Source organism: Oryctolagus cuniculus, chromosome 11 (assembly GCF_051225735.1).
Source record: "Oryctolagus cuniculus isolate XC-2025 breed Fujian yellow rabbit chromosome 11, ASM5122573v1, whole genome shotgun sequence".
Lineage (NCBI taxonomy): Eukaryota > Metazoa > Chordata > Mammalia > Lagomorpha > Leporidae > Oryctolagus > Oryctolagus cuniculus.
The window spans coordinates 115,089,926-115,104,400 of record NC_142877.1 but is presented as its reverse complement, the minus strand read 5'-3'; the positions used below and the strand labels follow the sequence as shown (position 1 = coordinate 115,104,400).

The 14,475-nt window shown below is 61.4% G+C and overlaps 1 protein-coding gene across 2 annotated transcripts in view; it reads left to right on the top strand.

The window, feature by feature from the left end:
* TMEM184B (transmembrane protein 184B) overlaps window positions 1-14,475 on the top strand; it is a 47,053-nt gene that overhangs the window by 21,065 nt on the left and 11,513 nt on the right. For both annotated transcript variants that reach the window (XM_051845910.3, XM_051845909.3), the window contains exons 2-3: window positions 3,716-3,965; window positions 5,020-5,185. In XM_051845910.3, coding sequence (XP_051701870.1) covers window positions 3,774-3,965; window positions 5,020-5,185 — 358 coding nt within the window. In that variant the 5' untranslated portion in view covers window positions 3,716-3,773. The remainder of the gene's footprint in view (window positions 1-3,715; window positions 3,966-5,019; window positions 5,186-14,475) is intronic.

The window sequence follows — 14,475 nt, the reverse complement described above, 5'->3', positions numbered from 1 at the left end:
TTCCTTTAAATTTTTAAGTTTATTTTCATTTTATTTGAAAGGCAGAGAGACATATATACAGATATACAGAGTCTCTCTCTCTCTTTCTCTCTCTCTCTCTCTTACACACACACACACACACACACACACACACATCTTCCAGTTGCTGGTTCACTTCCCAGCCTACAGCAGCCAAGGCTGGGGCGGGCTAGCCCAAAGGCAGGAGTCAGGAACTCCATCCCATTTCCCACATGGATGACAATAATTGAAGTACTTGAGGCATCGTCTGCTGCCTCCCAGTGTAAACTGTGAGAAGTGGAGGAGCTGGGACTTGAACCAGGCACCCTGATGTGGTTTGCAGGTATTCTAAGGGTGCATGGACTGCGTCGAATAAAGGGGAGTCAAGCAGGCCCCCACCCACCCAATCCTGCTGCACCTGCTGGCATTGCCCCCTGTCCCCTGCTTCTCCAGGGCGTAGGGGTCAGCCTCTGGCTTCTGAGACCTAGGCAGGCAAGAGCTCCTTCCCAGGGATACCACATCCTCTCCAAGCATACCCACCACATGCACTGACCGGCGGGCAGGGTCCCAGGTTGTGCAAACTGTCCTGGGCGTTGGCTGGCCACCTGTGTTGTTGCCTTGGTCCAGGGAGGAAGGCGAGCTCTGGGCCTTGAAGGAGCCCTGGGCGCCTGCCTCTCCTGGGTACCAGGGCCGTGTGTCTGTGAGTCAGGCTACTACTTTCAGTCTTGGGGGGGAGACCATTATGAAAAACCCTGGAATCGTTTGGTGCCGGGTGGCAAGTCCCAGGTCGTTTCCGCGAGATGAGACAGCGTTACGTACTTCAGACTTGCCGGGAGAGAACACTCGAGGTCACGTCTGGGTGATGGTTTGTAACCCACCAGGGCCTCCTGAGGGTGGCTTGAAGTCACAGGGTCCCGGCGCGGAAGTGAAGCCGACGCTGCCGGCCCGCGCCGCTCCCCTCGCCCAGGGATCTCCAGGCTGTGGTGGGACATGGTGGTCGTGTCCTGTTAGGAGGCGCTGGAGTGGGAGGGGCAGCTCAGCCAGGCCCCCTCTCTCGAGAGGAGCTGGGACGACAGCGTGAGACGCCTGGTTTGAGTCCTGGCTCTGATCTGTGTGGTTCTGGGTGAACCACACGATCCACGTAAGGAAACGTGAGCCGGCCCCACGAGTGCCGGCGGTGGCCCCTGGGGTCGTGGAGGGGCAGTGGAGTGGAGTGAGCAGAGCCCCGGGAGGAGCTGGGCCGGGGGCCCGCACCCGCCTCTCGTGAGCAGACCCCGCCAGGGCGTCTGGTCAGCTTGCAGTGTCTGCTTCCTGGTCTGAAGCCGGCTGCAGTTCTGCCAGGACTCTCTGTGGGGAGGGGCTTCTGTTTTGGCCTCTGGTCAGGAACCAACCAGCCTTGGACTTGCCCCGCCCCTCACCTGGAAGGTGCACCCCCCCTTCCTGTTGCTCATTTAATTCGGGATGATAGACAACGATGATTTACACCCAAATCTGCTTTTTAAAGAAGCCCTCTGGCGCTGGCTTTCGGGTCTGCAGCATCTCGCAGGAGCTATTGTTAGACTTGTCGCCGTCTCGTTTCCCAGCTTGCCACCAGCCTTTTTCTTTATATAGATGCCTTCTCCATTTTTGAGTTTCTTTATATAGATGCCTTCTCCGCTTTTGCGTTTTTAGTCTAGATCCGGCTCTCCGTGTCAGAGATCGCCTATGTTAGGAAGGTGGAGATGTGAAGAGCTCTCCCAGTAGACTTCCAGGGGGCGCTGATGGTGGTGGGTGGTGGCAGAGGCTCCTGGCGACCTCGGAGAGGGCCCTGGGCCGAGTCAGTAACTGGGGGTAGACGGCGGGCAGGGATCACAGGGCCAGGCATGGCCTGGGGCCCCAGCAGCGTATTCCTGCCTGCACACTAGCTCATGGAGCCGGAAGGGACTGTGGGCTCAGGCTGAGATGGTCAGTGTTGAGTTTGGCCATGTTTGGGTCAGGCAGCGGAGACCCTTAGGCCCAGCGAACTCCCTGGGGGTACCCGGCTGACTGGGGGTGCAGCCAGGACCCGGGTTGCCAGGCCTGGGTCTTCCCAGTGTCCACGCTGTGCATCTCACACAGTGTAAAACCATTCCGTTAGCTGTCAGGTAGGCCTGGTTGCTCTGGTTGGTGACGGGGGCGCGTTGGTCTTGCAGGTGGCTGGCTGGGGCTCATGCCTGGGTGAGAGGGAGCGGCCAGTTCTAACTTCCTGGTTAGTCCTCCCGAGCTGCAGCAAGATGCTGTCCATTTCTCCCAGTTTTGGGGGCTGGAGAGTCCCAGATCCAGGCGACAGCAGCTCCCGTGTCGGTGGGAGCCACTCCTGGTTCGGGACGGCAGTGCCCTCCATGGCGGAAGGGCTGGGAGCTCTCCGAGATCCTTTTCATGAAGACGCTGATCTGACTCACGAGGGCTTCGCTCGTGATCCGATCGCCCCCCACTGCCCGCGCCCTGAGGATTAGTGCTCAGCCTGTGCGGTGTGGGGGGGCGCAGGCCTTCGGGCCCCGAGAGAGCCCTGGGCTCGTTGACGGTAGTTCCAGCCTCTGGCCAGCCTGAGAGCCGCCTGTGACCCGGGTCCCGTCCCAGAAAGCCGTCTCTGCCACAGCTCGACGCGTCCTCCTGAACTCGCCTGTGTCCGTTTCCTCGGCCCTTCACGTAGAAGCAAATTCTTCTTGAAGGAGTGGAAACCAGTGGGTGATAAAGTTTGACGTTGCACGTGGCCGAGGTGCAGGGGATCCCACGCCAAAAGTGGGGGTTTGGCCTCGGGGAGTGGGCGGGAGGATGTCAGACACATGAGCGAAGGACGGAAGCAGTGGCACGCGGGTGTCTGGCTGGGGAGTGTGCGGAGGCTCTGAGGAAGGGGGGGGGCCAAGGCAGAAGATGGGCAGGTTGGGAAAGAGCCAGGAAGTCTCCCAGGCAGCCCAGCTCGGGGTGCGTGTGTGTGTGTGTGCACGTGTGTACATGTGGTCGTTTGGAGCTGGGGGGAAATGGCAATGAAATGGCTCATGGAGAAGTTCTTTGGCTGTTGCTGGGGTGTGGAGATGGCCGGGCCCAGCACCCCAGCACGTGCTGCAGGCACAGAGCCTCAACCCTCGGGGAGCCTGTGTTCTAGCTGGGGTGCAGCCGACAGATGCGTGATTTAGTAAATGTAGTGCACTGGATGCAGTCAGATGTCGTGAGTGCTCAGTGCAGAGGAAAGCAAAGCAAAGCCGTCAGGAGTGCCTGGGAGGGCTGTCCTGCGTGAGCAGGTGGCCAGCGTGGAGACCGAAAGGAAGCGTGGGAGTGAGCTACGTGACCAGGCAGAGCGACAGCCAGTGCAAAGGCCCTGAGGCAGGAGCAGGGTTCGTATGTCCAAGGAGCAACAACGAGGCCGATGTGGCTGGAGCTGAGATGAGGTCCGGCAGCATCGAGGCCCCGTTGGGCAGTCCTGTGCGCCTGCGTGAGGATGCCAACCGTTCCTCTGGAGAGTTTTGGGCAGAGGAGAGGGGTCTTGGGCTGGCTGAGGTCTTAGAAGGCTCATGAGACTGCTGTGTGGGCAGTGGTGACGGGGCAGGGGCAGAGAGCCCGGGCGGCACTCCGTTGATCCATGCGGGCGGCCGTGGCCCTGGGCCATCTGCGGGTCGGGTGAGGTGCAGACGCGATGTCGCGGCCTGGGCAATTCTCCTCCCTGGGAGGAGGAGGCTAACGCTGCGGTTTCTTCCCCCAGGTGGGCTCCTCACGTCCCCCCAGGGTCTCTCCGGGAGCCCTTCCTGCTGCCAGGCACCATGACCGTGAGGGGGGCCGCGCTGGCCCCCGGCCCGGCGGCGTCCACGACCGCGGCCGCCTCACCCGGCGTCTCCACGATCCCCGAGGGCCGCCCCACGGCCATGGAGCAGCCTGTGTTCCTGATGACGACCGCCGCCCAGGCTGTCTCCGGCTTCTTCGTGTGGACGGCGCTGCTCATCACCTGCCACCAGGTGCCTGGCTCCCCTGCAGGGTCCTTAGGGGTCTCCGCCCAGCCAGGCCGTGGCCCTGATGTCTGAGCCTCGCGTTCCCAGAGGCCTCACCCAGGAGGATGGGTTTCTTGCTTGCTCCCCAGCACAGCCCGGTCCGGGTTGGGTTCTGTTTTGTGGCTCCAGCATCGGTGTAGCTTCACGGTGTCTGACAACAGGGAGTCTGGAAAGCACCCTGGGTAGTTTGCGCCTACAGTCAGAAGTGACACTTGTCACTTCCGCCTGCTTGCTCTGGGCCAGAGCTGGTCTCGGGTCCAGCCTCAGCTCCAGGGGGCACATGGGTGGAAGGGACCCCCTTGCAGAGGAGAAAATCGAGAGCCAGAGAGGGAGGAGGGACAGGCACTAACCTGGTGACATGTGAGTTGGTGGCAGAGCTGGGTAGACATCATGTCTCCTGTCCCCTGAGCTCAGGGCCCCAGGGGAGGCTGCCGTGGGCTGGGGCAAGCCGTGGGGCTGGGGGGGGGGGGAGTTTGAAGGTCGCTTGGTGAAGAGGGACGGAGTGGATCTGCACAGCTTACCCCTGGGTAGCCCCTCGCCGGCTGCCCAGTGACTCCAGCCATTTTGGAACCCACTTCCATCCAAGGCATTTTGACTCACAGCAGATGGGGAATATTTCCTTCTTGTCCCCAGCCTGGGACTCGGCTAGGCCAGCTGCGATGTCATGAGAGCTGGGCCAAGACCCTCGGGAGCTGTGGGACGGCCGATCCCAGCCGGAGCAGTCTCGTGTGCAGCTTTTATCCTCTCCGTTGCTTTGTCAGAGTCTCGGTTTGCGTGGGGAGGGGGCGGCGCTGCCTCTGGGTGACAGATGGGGAAGAGAGGCCGGCGCTGCAGCCAGAGGGGCCCCTGAGGCTCAGGGCCCAGGAGGGAGCCTGCGCCAGGCCATAGGAAGAGTCTGGCGGCGCTGGAGTCAGGACGCATTCCTGTCGCCTCCGCCAGGCAGAGGGGAGAGGGTCCGTGGACAGGGCAGGAGGCGTGGCGTGACCGTGGGGCTGCGGCTGACCTGGCCCTCTGCCCACAGATCTACATGCACCTGCGCTGCTACAGCTGCCCCAACGAGCAGCGCTACATCGTGCGCATCCTCTTCATCGTGCCCATCTACGCCTTCGACTCCTGGCTCAGCCTCCTCTTCTTCACCAACGACCAGTACTACGTGTACTTCGGCACCGTGCGCGACTGCTACGAGGGTGAGCGCTGGGTGTGGGCGGGGCCTGGGGAGGCCACGTGGGCCAGCCGGACGCAGGGGCGATACCCCTCCTTCCTGCCCGGAGGTTCTTCCCTGCGGGGCCTCTGGGCGTCACGATGGACAGGTAGCCGGAGTCTCACCTGACAGATGCGCTTCGCGGTGGGACACAGACACCTGGGCAGGGGCCGCTGGCGTCTTGGGTCAGGGGTGGGCGGCGAGTAAGGGGACCATTTCTGGCTCAGAAGCCCAGGGAGCCCAAGGTGCTGTTGATCAGGATTCAGCCAGCAATCCATGGCAAGGCGGTGGCGGGGCTGGCCTCCTTCCCCACGCTGGAAGGCAGGACAGGGACAGAGCCAGCCTGCAGGCCACACAGAGAGAGGCAGACTTTCCTTTGTCCATTTCACACACAGAAATATGACAGGATTGGAAACTGCAGGTTAGAAGCCTCTCCATGTGGAGGGAGGTTGAGGAGGGAGAGGCCAGGGGCTCCAGGAGCGCTCACAGGCCCATGCCCGGGCCCGCTGGTGAGGAGGGAGAGGCCGGGGGCTCCAGGACCAGTCACAGGCCCGTGCCCGGGCCCGCTGGTGAGGAGGGAGAGGCCGGGGGCTCCAGGACCGGTCACAGGCCCGTGCCCGGGCCCGCTGGTGACAAGGGAGAGGCCGGGGGCTCCAGGACTGGTCACAGGCCCATGCCCGGGCCCGCTGGTGACGAGGGAGAGGCCAGGGGCTCCAGGACCGGTCACAGGCCCATGCCCGGGCCCGCTGGTGAGGAGGGAGAGGCCAGGGGCTCCAGGACCGGTCACAGGCCCATGCCCGGGCCTGCTGGTGATGAGGGAGAGGCCAGGGGCTCCAGGACCGGTCACAGGCCCATGCCCGGGCCCGCTGGTGAGGAGGGAGAGGCCGGGGGCTCCAGGACCGGTCACAGGCCCATGCCCAGGCCCGCTGGTGACAGGCGCTGAACTCGAGATCCCTGCTCTGATGGGGTGTTTGTCACCCCTTGAGACACCCTTGTGCCACGTCCCAGGGCCTGGGTTCAGCTCTCGGCTCTGGATTCCAGGTCCAGCTCCTGTCAGGCCATCCACGTGGGAGACAGGGTGGAAGCCCCAGCCCCTGGCTTTGGCCTGGTGCAGTCCTGGCTGTTGGAGACATGTGGGGAGTACCCTAGTGGGTGGGAGTTATCTCTCTTTCTCTGCTTAAATACACATTTTTAAAAGTCAAGAAAGTAAGTGGTGTGTGCTCCGACGCCTGCCCTCCTCGGTGCCGGCAGTTTTCCGTCTCGTGCCCACTGCTGGTTTCGGATCTGGTGAGCCGCTGTCTGCTCCCTGACCCGGGAGGGCTGCGCCCGCCCTGGGCTCTGCGGATGTCGGGGTGCAGCGTGTGTGTCGCCCAGTCCTGGAGTCTTTCCAGTCCCACGTTGGGCCTGTGCATCCCTGCGGGCCCGTGGGGCGCGGGAGGTGCCTTGGAATTTGATGAGGAAGTAGAGGTGCTTATCAGGGGCCCCCTCGGCTCCCCACACCCTCCCTCTGGCCAAGCACGACAGGCGTTTCCCGGCCTCCACACCCTGGCGTGTGCCGCTTCCCCGGTGCCTGCAAAGCTCTCCACCTGCCCTGTGCCTGGCCGCTGCCTCTCCACCTCCAGCCTCCCTCCAAAGAGGCCTCCCTCGGAGAGGCCCTCCCTGTCCTGGTCACTCCTAGCACCTTGCCCGCGTCCTGGGCCACGCATGGTTTGCAGGGCCCTTGACAGCCCTTGGCGAGTAGATCAGGCCTAGGGCCCAGGCCTAGACAGAACCAGGCATATTGGGGATTTCACTTCATAATTTCGTTTTAAAGATATATTTATTTATTTGAAAGTAGAGAAGGAGAGGTGGGGGGGGGAGGGAGGGAGGGAGAGAGAGAGAGAGAGAGAGGGAGAGAGAAGTCTTCCATCTGCTGGTTCACTCCCCAGATGGCTGCAATGGCCAGAGCTGCACCGATCCGAAGCCAGAAGCCAGAAGCTTCTTCCGGGTCTCCCACCGTGGAGCAGGCCCAAGGACTTGGGCCATCCTCTACTGTTTTCTCAGGCCACAGCAGAGAGCTGGACTGGAAGTCGAGCAGCCAAGACTTGAACTGGTGCCCATATGGGAAGCCAGCACAGCAGGTGGCAGCCTTACCCGCTACGCCACAGCACTGGCCCCTTACTTCATAATTTTTAAAAAAGATTTTGGGGCCAGCGCTGTGGCTCTGCGGGTTAACATCCTGCCCTGAAGTGCCAGCATCCCATATGGGCACCGGTTTGAGACCCAGCTGCTCCACTTCCCATCCAGCTCTATGCTATGGCCTGGGAAAGCAGTAGAAGATGGCCCAAGTGCTTGGGCCCCTGCACCCAAGTGGGAGACCTGGAAGAAGCTCCTGGCTCCTGGCTTTGGATTGGTGCAGCTCTAGCCATTGTGGCCAACTGGGGAGTGAACCATCAAATGGAGGACCTCTCTCTCTCTCTCTCTCTCTCTGCCTCCCCTTCTCTGTGTATCTCTGACTTTCAAATAAATCAATAAATATTAAAAAAAAGATTTATTGATTTATTTGAAAGACACAGTCACGGGGGTTGGGAGAAGGGAGAGAGGGAGAGAGAGGGAGACAGAGATTTTCCCTCCCCTGGTTCATTCCCCAAATGGTTGCAATAGCCAGAGCTGGGCCAGGCTGAAACCAGGAGTCAAGAGCTCCACGTGAGTCTCCCACATGGGTGCAGGGTCCCAAGCACTCGGGCCATCTTCTGCTGCCTTCCCAGGTACATTCGCAGGGAGCTGGGTCCGAAGTGGAAAAGCCAGGATTCAAACCCGCACTCTGATATGGGTGCCAGCGTTGCAAGTGGTGGCTTAACCTGCTGTGCCACGGTGCCAGGCCCACGTCACAACTTTTGAATGAGTTGCTTTATCAAACCTCTGCTGTGTACCTTGCATTCTTCCACGTGGGGTCCCTGTGCCTTCTTGAGGTGGGAATACTGGGGTCGTGTGGGGGCCTGCCCAGGGCCTGACCGGTGCTCTGGGGTCTGGTGTTCCTGGAAGCCTCTGGGGGCTGGTAGGGCAGGGACGGCCAGCGAAGCCTGGGGCCGACAGGCCTCTTCCTCGGCTGCCGGCCTCCCGGGGTTGCCTGGGAGCGACCTCTGCTCCCCTGGCTCCTTCAGAAACAAAACACTGTTCCAGCGGAGGGGGGCCCCTCCCGTGTGGGGGGGGCAGGGCAGGCACCCTTCTCCTGGGCCCTGAGGCAGGGCCGCGTCCCGGGACCCTCTGCCCACCCGCCTCCGTGCCCCAGAGGTGGCAGCAGGTGGCTGGCAGGTGCCCCGCTGCAGAAGTGTCTTTGTCCCGCCTCTGCCCCTCCCACCTGCCTCCCCCCCCCAGTGAGGGTCCTGAGAAGCATGTCTCCTAGCAACGCCATTGTCCCTCCCTGGCCTCTGCCAGGAGTTCACAAACCGCGCACGGCTGCCGCGGAGATCGGGCAGCCCCGGGCACCAGCTCTTGGCGTCTGCGGCAGCAGCCTGGCCCTGCCCACCCCTTCCCGCACCCCCCACCCTTCTGCTATGGAGAGTGCTGTGCAGCACCCTCTCAGGGTGGGTGACGGGGTGCCCCAGGAGCCCCGGGCCCTTCCTGTTCCCCCACCCACCACAAGCCCTGGGGCAGGCTGGGGGCAGCAGCAGCCTGGCCTGGGAGCTCCTGTTCTAGACGCAGCCCATGCCGAGGGCAGGCTCAGGACCCACACTGCACAGAAGGACTTTTAAGGACAAAATTCTGCCTAAAAACGAAAGCGCTAAGATGCTACTGTTACTAAGAAGCAGTAGCCTGTGCGCGGTTGAGGCGGGAATGCTGCGCGTCGCCCTCACTCCCAGGTTCCCTGTACTTTTCAGCTGTTTCTTGCGAGAACAACCTGAAAATGTGCTTCTCTTGTGCTGCTTGGTTGTCTTCCCATTTTGTGTGGCGTACCCCAGGGGCTTTGTTCTAGACGGCTAGAGTGAGGGATCTCACCCCTGGCGTGCACACGCCACACACAGTGTGCGTACACACGTCCGCACGCGTGCCTTTCCCTCATCTCTCCAGTGTGATCGTGTGTGCATTTTTCCTCTTCCAGTTCAGGGTTTTTCTTGTCTGGCTAAATGCCGCAGAGCCGAGGCGTACGGGGTCCCCAGACTGCACTTCCTGTCCTGGTAGGACTTGCTGTTCTGCCGTGGCCCTCCCCGTCTTGCCTTTTTACTCGGTTTTCTCTGTCCCTGCCGTTCCTTCGCTCCGAGTCCTTCTCTTCCTGCCCTGCCTGGCCCGCTCGCTGTCAAGGCCTCCACTGCTCAGCTGTCGCCTGGCTCGTCATTAACCATCACTCGGAAGTCGGCTTGCCGCCTACACCACCTGTTGCCCAACGACCGTTGCTTGTTTGCCGGCTCCGCTGGGCTCGAGGACATCTTCCGGGAGCTTCCTGAGAAAGAGGGTGCCTGGGAGTTGGTTCCCTGTTAACCCTGCCCGCGTCTTTCTCCCTGTGATCGGGGTGGGGGGAGTTCGGTTCCAGTTCAGAACGGTTCTGCCCGGGATTTGGAGGCGTGTTCGCGCTGCAGCTCCTGGCGCGGTTTTGGGAAGTGCGGTGGGCTGGGCCCCCTCATGCCTCCGTGTGGAACCTGCGTCCGTCCTCTTCCCCTTGCTTTCGGACGTTTGTCCTTGGTGTTCTGCAGTCCACAGCTGTGGGGTCGTCCTTGTGCGGGGCGGCCTGGCAAGCACTTCCCCAGGAAACTCCCGTCCTGAGGCTCTGGTTGATTTTCCAGAACGTTCTGTGATAATTTCTTCCCCTCTTCCCCTCTGCCCATCTCCCTCCTCCCTTTCCGGACACCTGTAATGGGATATTGCGTTTCTGGATTGTTTGCATTTTCTGTAGCTTTCCCAGCTCTTTTTTGTTCTGTTTTCTAGGAGCTTTTCTTGTTTGTTTGTTATTGTTGTTTTTGTTTTAAAAGCTTTAATTTTGCTATTGACTATTTCCTTTACCAGTGAAGTGTTAGTAGCTCTGCCCCATTCATTCATATGTATACATTCATATATATATATACACACACACATATACATGCTTAATTGTATCTGCATATGTATGTATTTTTAATTTGAGAACTGAGGAGCCAGCGTTGTGCTGTAGTGGGTAAAGCCACTGCCTGCGATGCTGGCATCCCATGTGGGTGTCGGTTTGTGTCCTGAATGCTCCATTTCTGATCTAGCTCTCTGCTGTGGCCTGGGAAAAGCAGTGGAAGATGGCCCAAGTGCTTGGACCACTGCCACCCATGTGGGAGACCCAGAAAAAGCTCCTGGCTTTGGCCTGGCTCCGTCCTGGCCATTTGCAGCCCCCTGGGAGTGGATGGAAGAGTGTGCGCTCGCTCGCTCGCTCGCTCTCTAACTCAGCCTTTGAAATAAATAAATACATCTTGTCCACAGCAGGGCTGGGCTGGGCAGAGAATCAATCCTGGGAGCTGGAATTCAATCCAGGTCTCCCACAGGCGTGGCTGGGGCCTGACCACTTGAGCCATCTCACCTGTTCCTCCAGGGTCAGCATTAGCAGGAAGCCGGGATTGAAGGGCCAGGGCCAGGAACCAAACCCAGATAGTCTAACACGGAGCAGGTATCTCAGCCGCTGGGCCGGATGCCCGCCCTGGTTTTATTGTGTGGCCCTTTGTGTTTGGTCTGGGACGGAGGACTCTTCTCTCTCTCTGGGGATGTTAATTGCAGATTTTTCTGTTCCCTGCATAGCCTCCATCTCCTGAATCCCTGCCATTCGTTAGCTTGGTCTTTGACCCTCAGATGTCCGTCCTCAGTGACTTGCACTATTTCAGAATCAGGCTTTGTTGCCAGGCCTGCCGCTCGGGGGGCGGAGCCCTTTGTGCGCGGCAGCGGGCACAGGTGCCGCGGGAAGGCTTTCGGGTCTGGGCCTGATTCCCCAGAGGGAACTCCTCCCCTCTGCTGCTGGACAGGCGGAGTCGTAGGTGCAGAGCGGGAGACGGGACGGGGGGCGCCTCGCCCTGCGTGCTCATACTCGGCTTTGCGCTTTCTGCAAGTGCCGTCATCACGTGCAGCCCCCCGCACGGTGGCCTCCAGGCCTCCCCGCTGCCTGGCAGCTCCGGGCTGAGGCTTCCTGAGGTCGCGTTGCACAGACCACACCCGGCCCTGTCCAGAGCTTCGGCCGTCTCCTCGTTGCCCGTTGTCTCCTTGTCCTTGAGTGTTTGCAAGACACCCCCCCCCAAGTCTCATTTCAGTGACATCTCGGGGGGGAGGGGCAGGGAAGGTGGAGATGGGTGTGTGTCCAGCCTGGCGCCATGGATTGTGGAGAAGTGACTCGGCCAGCCCAGGGCCCGGGGTGAGGCCTGCCCAGTGTGAGTCAGTGTCACCCACAGAGGATTCTGGGGCAGCCTTGGGGGCTGTGAGGGGAGGCGCAGGAGGCGCAGGGGCCCCCGGTTCCGAGCTGGAGACAGCTGCCGCTGTGTGGTTACGGATGCGCGGTTGTCACTCACGGTTCCTTTCTCCTGTTTCTCATCACGGTCGGCTCATTCTCATCTCCCAGTGGTCTGTGGAGTATCAGTCTCACCCCCATTTCACACGTGTGAAGAACAGACCTGAGTGTGCTGTGCAGAAGTCATGGGAGAGGCCGTTACTGAGTGCTGGGGACGTTCTGTGCCAGGACGGAGAGAGGGCAGGGCAGGCCTTGGAGCTGGAAAAGCGGGCAGCTCGCTGGGGAGAGAGATTTGCCACACGTGCAGGAAGCACTGGCGAGTGGTGCTGCGTTTGCCCGTGGCAGAGTGTGGTGAACTCGAGCTTCCTAGCAGAGGAGGCACAGCCGGGGTGAACCCGGCCGAGGGCCCAGCCAGAGGCCTCGCTCTGACAGGTGAGGCCAAGGACTACAGGTGCTTGGTCGGATCAACATCTGCGCAAAGAAATACTCGGGAGAAGCCAGTGGAAGGAAGAGATCAGAAACAGCACTGGGGGTGGCCAGAAGCAGGAACCGGCAGAATCAGCAGAGGACGGAGAAGCCCGAGGGAAGAGAAGAGGCGAGAACGGCCCGGTGGGAGCTGGGCAAGGGCGCCCGTGCCAGGCAGGTGCCCCACACGCCTGGCTGGCGCGCACTGTGGCCGTCCTTGGCAGTGATGACCACAAGCCCCCGAGAAGGGGCGAAGCGGTGTTCTGAGGCCCCTACGTACACAGAGCAGAGACTTCTGTCCCAGGTGTGTCTTAGTCCCTTCCCTGAGCCTGAGTCCTTCATCAGGAAAACAGGCGTGCTTTGCTCTCAGCTGCGGAGGCCAAAAGCCCGAGACTGCGGCGCCCCGACTCCGCCCCTGGTGAAGGCCTTGTGGCCAACGGCATCCCGGTGGTGTGACTGCATGAACCATCACGGGACGAGACGGGAGCCAGAGAAATTCTAACAGCAGCCCACTCTCGCGGGGGCCAACCAGGGTTCCAGGAGAAGCAGCGGCCCCACCATGTCCCGCTCGGCCCTCCACGCAGTGCGAGGCAGCCCTAGGTGATGGACAGAGGGATGGACGGTGTCCGCCCGCTGCCCCGGGGCTGATGGCAGAAATGGCTGCAGGGCAGCTTAGCACGCCCCCTCCCCTGGGGCTGTGCTGTTGCTTCCTGGGCACCCCCCCCAGAGAGAGAGAGGGGTAGAGAGGGGCTCTGCTCCCGGACCTCCAGCTCCATCCTGGAGACGCTGTGGAGGAGGGAGGGAGCCCATCGCGAAGCCTCCGTGGGATGGGACTGGCGTGGTCAGAGGACGGCCAGGCCGCTGGCCGGCTCCTCGCTGCCCACCACGTTGCGGCCTCTCGTCCTCTCTGCCCTCACGTCTTTGTGTTTGTTTCCGGGGTGCAGGTTGTTGGCTGGGATGCTGGGGTGTGGTGCTGTGTGCGGTTCTGTCATTCCCTGGGAGGGAGCCTGCTGCTGCAGCGGCCGTGGGCCCAGGTTTAGGCTGGTGGAGTCACGTCCAAGGAGGGGGAGTGAGACGGTCCTGACTCACCAGGGTTCTGTAAAGGGAACCGTCAGCAAATTGCTCTTCTCCAGACCGGCTGGCCCCAGAGCACCTTTAAAAGGTCAAGAGTGTTGAACTGAGAGACAGATGAAATTTGATGATTCTGACAGTTGAATGCAGAGCGGGAGTTGGACAGGCAGTCGCCCGCGTCACTGGAGTGTGCTGACGCACGCCCGGATGCAGGAAGGGGCGGAGCTCAGGCGCCAGAGCATCCTGGGGGCCTGGGAGGGGCGCTGACCTGCGGCTCCCCAGGTCCACACACTGGCCCTCCGGCCCCAGCTTCTCTGCAGGTTTTGTCTCTGCTCGCCCGGGGCAGGGCGAGGTCCAGCAGAGGAGCAGGCCGCCTGCCCCAGCAGCCTCACCCAGTGTGGGGCTCGCACAGGGTTCATCTGAGGGACCGCACAAGCCGGGACCTCTGCTTGTCCCTGGGGCGGGACTCAGCTCCTACCTGCCTGGCGTTTAGGGTCCAGAAGACCAACAGCAGCACGCGTGGACCGCGCCTCATCCTCCACTGCACACGCTCCTCAAAGAGTTACCCCCTGCTTGTATATGTGGAAACTGAGGCACGGACCCCTGGGGTGTTTGCCTTGTAGGGGGTGGAACCACGGGCCACGGGCAGACACAGGCCCAGGGCTCCTGAGTCCTGCCTTCTGCCCCTGGCCTGGAAGGATCAGCCAGATGGAGGAGACCAGTGGTGCAGGAGTGGTCGTGGGGATGGACGTAAAGAAGATGCCACCGTGCCGAGGAGGGGAGGTCCTGGCACGACCGGGAGCCTCCCCAGCGGCTGAGTGCGGAAGCACACGGCCAGAGCACCACCGTGTACGCCAGTCTTGTTCACGGGTCCTGGAGGTGAGGAATTTGCCCAGGCCTCCCGGGAGCAGGGTGTCCCCACGCCGTGCTATCTGGGGCAGGGGTCACCTGAGGCTCACTTGGGTGTCTGGCAGTTGATCTGTCAGCCGGGGGCCTCAGCCCGCTCCGCGTCGCCTCCCCCATGGCCGCCCTGTGCTTGCTCAGGGCGTGGAGGTTGGGTCCAAGGTGAGAAGTTCAAGTTCAAGGGAAGAGGAGCCAGAGGAGCAGCCTTCTCTGCCCCCTGTGGCAGATGTCACAGAATGTCACTTCCGTCGTGGTCCCAGGTCCCCCCCTCTGCAGAGCTTCTCTCACAAGGCAGCTGGACCCAGCCTCGAGTGGACACATCCGTTCTGCTTGACCCTGTGTGGCCTGGGACAGAGGTTTTCAGTGACAACAGATTTGGCTTGAGCTCACTCCTCTTTCCCCCTGCCCCAAAG